Source organism: Onychomys torridus, chromosome X (assembly GCF_903995425.1).
Source record: "Onychomys torridus chromosome X, mOncTor1.1, whole genome shotgun sequence".
In the NCBI taxonomy this organism is placed as follows: domain Eukaryota; kingdom Metazoa; phylum Chordata; class Mammalia; order Rodentia; family Cricetidae; genus Onychomys; species Onychomys torridus.
Window position 1 is genome coordinate 118106298 of NC_050466.1, and position 6912 is coordinate 118113209.

The 6912-nt window shown below is 37.3% G+C and overlaps 1 protein-coding gene across 1 annotated transcript; it reads right to left on the bottom strand.

The window, feature by feature from the left end:
* Positions 1-642: 642 nt before the first annotated feature.
* On the bottom strand, positions 643-3386 carry LOC118573636 (leucine-rich repeat-containing protein 14-like). The gene is made up of 3 exons (XM_036173912.1): positions 3097-3386; positions 2050-2631; positions 643-1156 (listed from the first exon to the last, which is right to left on the bottom strand). The coding sequence occupies exons 1-3, from the start codon at positions 3384-3386 to the stop codon at positions 643-645; spliced, it is 1386 nt and encodes a 461-aa protein (XP_036029805.1).
* Between the last annotated feature and the right edge of the window lie 3526 nt (positions 3387-6912).

The window sequence follows — 6912 nt, forward strand, 5'->3', positions numbered from 1 at the left end:
AAGGACCCTAAATCCCACCTAAAAAAAAAATCATCTGACAAAGACTGGATAGCCAGCTGAAGACTTCATGAGAAGTAGTGGAAACTTTAGAACAGGCCTACATCAAGGAAGCAGGAAAGTATATTTATGTTCTTGAAAGGTCTATTGAAACCTCAGAGCCTCTGCTATCTTTCTTTCCTGGCCTCACTATTAAATCCTGACAGATTCCCAAAAGCAACCAAAACCAGCCTAAAGTAACTTAGGGGATGAAAACACTGTCTTCAAAAACCACCACCCTTTCCACAAATATAGGCGGGAAAGGTTGTCATTGTTCTGATTTGTGAGATGTACCAACAAGCAAACCAAACAGTGTTGGCAGAGATGAGCAAACTAGGACTTGATCATCCTGTATTACAGGCAATGCACATCACTGTGGTCAGTAAAATGAAACATATCAATAGTAGACAAGTGATACACTGGAACTCTTAAAGTCCTCTATCTTTTCTAAATTATTCTGTGTAGGAATCAGTTACATGCCTATGTTCACTATGTGTAATTTCCTACAATGTAAAGAACCTTATATATTGTGTGTGGGTGTCCAGGAAATAACATTTAGTACTTAAGTAGTACATATCGGGTTGAAACTGTGTTGGACTGTGAAATTTATTCTAAGTAAGTGATCCAGGTCATGTCAGCCCTCTCTGCAAGCTCTAGCATCACCTTCAGTTGTAGTTGTACAAGAGCAAGCTTCCTTCGGTCTATACTGCCCTGAAAAGGCCATACTGCATAGCAATGTACAGGGATGGGATAAATCACGTATTTTAGATTCTTCAAGGGTGTTAAATTATTCATCATAGTCACAAGCATAGGCATTGTGATGGGGTTAGAAGCAAAGCACAGGACACGGAGTTGAGTACAACGAATCAGGGCAGGGATAAGAACAGAGATTGCAGTATCATTTATAAGGCAATGATTTATCTCTAGATGTCGAAGAGTACCAGAAAGATTTACCAGAAGAGTTTGAAAAGGCTCAAAATCATCCCAATACATTGGGTTGTTGCTAAGATTCAACATCTTCAGGCGGAAGGCCTGAGAGCTCTGGGCCATAAACCTGAAGTCTCTGTAGGAAAGATCACAGAATGACAGATACAAGAAATGCAGTCCAGGTGGCAGGACTCTGTAGGGAGAAAACAAAACAAAAAAAACTTCTTAGGAATGAAGTCTGAATAAGGAAATCCACAACTTTATATCTAGAATAAACTACTTTTAACATGCATTGTTATTGGGTATTAATGTGTTAATGTGAGCTTTAGTTCACTTAACAGTTTTGTGCCTCTGAGAATTGTTTTCAGACAGGATCTTACTATCTAGCCGGGGTTGTTCTGAAACTCACTATGGAGGATATACTGGCCTTGAACTCACAGAATCTGCCTGTCTTTGCCTCCTGAGAGCTGAAGTTAATATCTCATGCCACCATATCTGGCTGAAAGTTTTGTTTTCAACACTGAGATACAATTTCTTTTAATCTTAAGAATGTGTACAGTGCATTATAATAGATAATTTTAAGAAATACTAAATAAATACTAAATAAAAAAACTGAAAGCACTTCATATACAACATTATCCATTGTAGAATTCAGTTTCCCTTTTTAGTGGAGAGGGATCAGAAAGAGCAGGCAACTGAAAATTCCCTTTGGTCAGTCCCTAAATACCAACCTCTACTTTCATGGTCTATGCCTTGGAGATCACATATCAGTAAAGTGATCTGACATTGTGAACTATGGGCATCTTTGATTAGGTGCATCAACACTATAGCAAAACATCTTCCCCCATCTCAATCCCTCTTCCTCTTCATACCTAGAAGGGTAGTGTTTTTCACCTTTAATTTCTGCACTTGTCTGTACATTGCTGGCTGCTTAATTTTTGTAATTCTTTCTCCACTTTCAAATTCCCAGAAGTGACAAAGTGGGAAGCACAAAAGCTTTTCAGGAGTTTAGGAACACCCAAGAATGTTTTATTTGCTGTCTCAACAGGCTATCAGGAAACCCAGGGCCCTACCCCAAACTCTTACCTCAGCACTCTGTCCAGATGCCCTGTGAGACAGAATGAAGACAGGCTGACTTCCTTAAGGTTGTTCATACGTCGCAAGTGACCAAGGAAATTTTTAAAGACTTTCCCACTCAGAGATCTAAAAGTGACTTTAGACAGACTGAGGCTGTCTAGGTGGTCCATCTGAGACAGGACATTGGTGATATCACTCAGTGAACCCCTATGAATTGACAACTGACCAACACAGTTGAGATCAAGAATACTCAGGGTGCATTTGCTGTCACTCAGTTTATCAACTTGCAAATCTCGACAGCATATGTGCAAAGACCCTATACTCTCCCTAATTTTACTTATAAGCAAAACCAAAAATTCCTTTTCCACTAAGGAGCCATCTAGGGAAAGGTCCACTAGTAACTCTACAGGCCTGGGGAACTGTATCATGGACTCTGAATTTACAAAATGATTCTGCCCTTCTATTTTCAGGATAGAGCTTTCAGAATAAGCACAAGAATGAAAACAGAAAGGTTCCTTGGTTCTGACTACAGGACATGTGGTCTTACAGTCGTTGTCTTGCCTTAAATCTAGGATCCTCAGTTTAGGTATCCTGTAGGGGTAAGAGGAGATAGAATACCTGAGAAAGAGCCAACAATAATGAAACCAAGTAGAATCAACAATGACATCTAGGAACTAATTATTTTATCATAGCTGACACTCCTTGTATTAACTATCAACAAATGTTTCTCATGAAATTTCAGCCTCCTCCCCCCAATCCTTTATACACCTTAGACTCCCTCCAGTCTTAAAGCTCCTGTCTTTCTCTTATGTAACACCTGTTACATAAACCCATCAATAGAACCCCAGTAACAGATTTCATAATGAACATTGAATATAATCAGTAACAGATTTTATAATTAACATTGAATACTATCAGTCTTTAATGTGTTACCAAGTTTGCGGGCAACAGCCTCACACATGAATCTTCAGCATTTACTTGTTACTCCTTCTGGGAGAGTAGCAGGCTGTGGTACAACCTCTTCTGTCTTTCCAGGTTTCTCTTACACAATCTTACCTAGAAGCAGAGTTCTTTGAAGGACGCACTGGAAGATTCTCAATCATGGCTTTCAGGAGTTCATGTTGAGGCTTCTGTACAGTTAATGACCCAATATGGAGACAGTGAAAGGGCCACACTTTCACCATCTCACTCAATACATTCTTATGCCCACCCTCGAAGGCAGCAATGAACAGGGGAACAAACAAGTCTCTTGGCATATCCTGCAGAGCTTGGATTGCTACAGACTCATTTCTCAGCAGACTCTGTATAGCGAGATCCAACAGAGTCTTTGGGTTCTTTGCATCCATCTTTGTGAACCTGAATCAGAAGGAGAAACATTTAGAAGTTCTGGGAAAACATACAGTCTCTTCTTCACAACCAGCACCAGCAAAGTAGAAATTTAAATAATAAATGAACCAGATAGTCAACACTAGATACATCTACTATGTACACAGATTAGAAATTGACTTGTGAGTGTATAAAGGTGTGTGTGTGTGTGTGTTTGTGTGTGTGTGTTACTATTCCCCCTCCCATGTATATATAGAAGGTATACTGATAAAACACCATGAGAAATGGGTAGGAGGCTGGGCAGTGGTGGTATACGCCTTTAATCCCAGCATTCAGGATGCAGAGGCAGGTGGATTTCTATAAGTTTGAGGCCAGTCTATTCTACAGAGCAAGTTCCAGGATAGGCTCCAAAGCTACACAAAGAAACCCTCTCCACAAAAAAAGAAAGAAAAGAAATGTGTAGTATGTAAGCAGAAAACAATTTGGGTGACTTAGTTACATGACTTCTAGTATTTTCCCTCAATAATGAAAAAAGGTAAATCTACAAAAAAGTGATAAAAAATAAAATATTAAAACACCAAATTAATTGTGATTAAAGAGAAAAAGAATTACATTCTAGCCCTTGATTTGTCTCACTCCTATCACTGTATTTGTGACAGAAAAAGACACCAAAACTGCACAAGATAGACACGAAGGAAGATGGTTAAGAAAACTTAAAGTTGACCTTGAGCTTATACGGAAAATCTAGTCATGAATTAAGCCTGAAAATGAAAAAGAAAACATAAAATCAAAAGACTATGGTACAGTTTAGGACAAAGACTTTAAAACAGTTCCATTCAAAGCTGTGTATTGTCTCACATGTGGAAAGTAAGAAATAGTCTGATAATGGAGTACTGACTTCTGGGGTCTGGGATCAGCGCCAGGGTTGGGGTGGCAAAGCACAGTTGTAAACAATTCATGTAAGTTAGAGGTTGGTATGGACACATCACAATTTAGTCTCATCAGGATGTATTATGAATATGTGTTATAAACAATGAATATCAAAGTAGTATCAAATAATTGATATGGAGGTTAGTTTAAAACTGCAATCTTAAAAGACACCAACTTTGGGAAGAATACATTGATGTGGTTAGGAGAAACATTCAAGAACATTTGTTAATGGTGGGAAAAGAATAAAAATGAGGGGTGTTGGTTAAAAATCTTGTAACACATGGAAGTGTCAGAAAGCCCCTAAATTTTTCTTCTACTTCGGGAACAACAACAAACCCTCTGAAAGACCTACACAACACTGATAAACAGAACAGCATGATTAAATTAGATAGCTTCTAAAACAATATGATTAAGCCAAATAATGAAAAATTCCAAGCAAAAACATTAAAACCATAAGAAAACAAAATTAATTTTGCTCATCATCTACCTAATACGGTACTTTGCTACAGCATCTCACACACATTATGGCATTGTCCTTGGATAAATGACTTGATGACTAAGATAAAATTATCATACTTAAGAACAAAGAAGTGGTACATTTTCTTGAGGCTTCCAGGATTTCAATCTCAGGGACACATCCTTCATGGAGTCCTAAAAATATACCCCAGTTTCTTAAAATGATGGTCTTCTGTTATAGCTCAAGGTGTAGGAGAGTTTAAGTACATCCTATTTGTCAAGAACTTTCTTTTTTGTGAAGAAAAAGTCAAACAGTCTTGAAATAAAGGGTCTGGGCAGTCTCATGATAGAAAGCTGCTGATTTCACACATTGTTACAAATGTTAGTAAAATGTATTCAAGAATTTGCTGTTTGTGCTCTATTACAAGGTCACCATGTTCCATTCCTAGGAATATCTGTGAATATTCCAGTATTTTGGTTCAAAATTCAGTTGTGGATGTGCCTGACATGATTGAATAAGGACTTTAGATTCCATTATAAGGGTTGTGGAGCAATGCTATTTAAGTTTGACTTCTCCCTGTCAAACTCAGCATTTAAAAACATTCTTCATAAGCTGATGTATATAAATTTAATTCAATTTTGAAAATACCTACATTTTACTGAGTTTGACAGCCTGATGGTAAAGTTCTTATGTGAAAAAATACACAAGATTAGTTAATAAGAGAGAAGGAAAACACTTGAGACTCCTGATACCATACCAAGAAAATGAAAACTTTCTGGAGAAATTCTGTAATAACAGTGTCTTATCACTGCTAGAAAAACAGACAAAGAGCTGAATGAAATAGGCTAGAAAGCTTAGAAATAGAAGCCAACATGAATGGACATCAGTGTTTAATGAAGGGCTGAAAAGATGAGGTGGCAGTTAAGAGCACTGGCTGATCTTACAAAGGGCATGGATTCAATTCCCAGTCCTGGAAACCATCCATAAGTCCAGTTCCAGGGGATCTGATGCCCTCTTTTGGCTACTATGGGCCCTGTACAAACATGTTACACAGATATATAGGCAGGTGAAAAAACCCATACACATAAACCATAATTAAATTAGAAAAAATAACTTAAAGTACATCCATGAAACTTGCCATGTTTAGAGTAACTAAAAATTGAGTTAAAGATTTAAGCAAAGGGTGGAATCACAGAGGTTATTGAGGAAAATAAGACAGATTTTCTTTAAGCTTACTGTAAGAAAGGGATTTCTAAATGTCCCTTAAATTCTAGAGGTAATGAAAGGAAGCAATAAGTGAGCTGACCAAAGGAAAATCAAAGAATTTAAAAATATCAAATGCAAGCATTTCAAAGGAGAACTTACTGACTAAAACGATGGAGTAGTAAAACATCCCAGCTAAGTGGAAACTCTGCTTCCCATATAAAGAACTCAAAAACTGAGGAACAAAGCACCAAAAAAAGCATGAAAATGAAGAAAAGCTATGAACTAACAGTTCACACAAAAATGTCGAGAGACAAAACAAATAATAAATGTCCAAATGTAATGATAATTAGATGTATGTAATATATTAAAATAAAACACTGAGTTATTTAGTCTCTGGTAACATACAGGCAAAATTATTAAGTGATAGTGTTCTATTAGTGAAACTGTGAGGAATAAAATTTTAAATATCTTACAAATATCTACTTCTATAAACACAGACCCAAGGACATTCAATGAAGCATTATATATAATTTCAAGATATAAACAATTAAAAACCTCACACAGAGGTAGACTAAAAATGGTACAGAATAGCCATACAAATGTGTCTGATGCATGTGTAAAAATGAACAATGAAAATCTCCTAAGAAATATAAGGGAGACATTTCAAGACATGCTATTAGCTTGGAACACTCAGTCCTAAATGGAGTATCTCCTTCAACTCCCTTCCCACAGGGGATCAGGGACCTCTCCAAAAGAGGTGGCAGAAAGATTGTGAGCCACTGGGGATAGAACAAGGCCTTCTAGACCCAACAGGAATGATGCCCTTATGAACTCACAGAGACTGTGGAAATATGTGCAGGGTCTGCAGAAGTTACATAAGCCCCCATGCCTAACTCAGAAGCTATTTCTAACTGATAACCACTTGAAAAGAAAAAATAGTTTTCTCCAAGAGT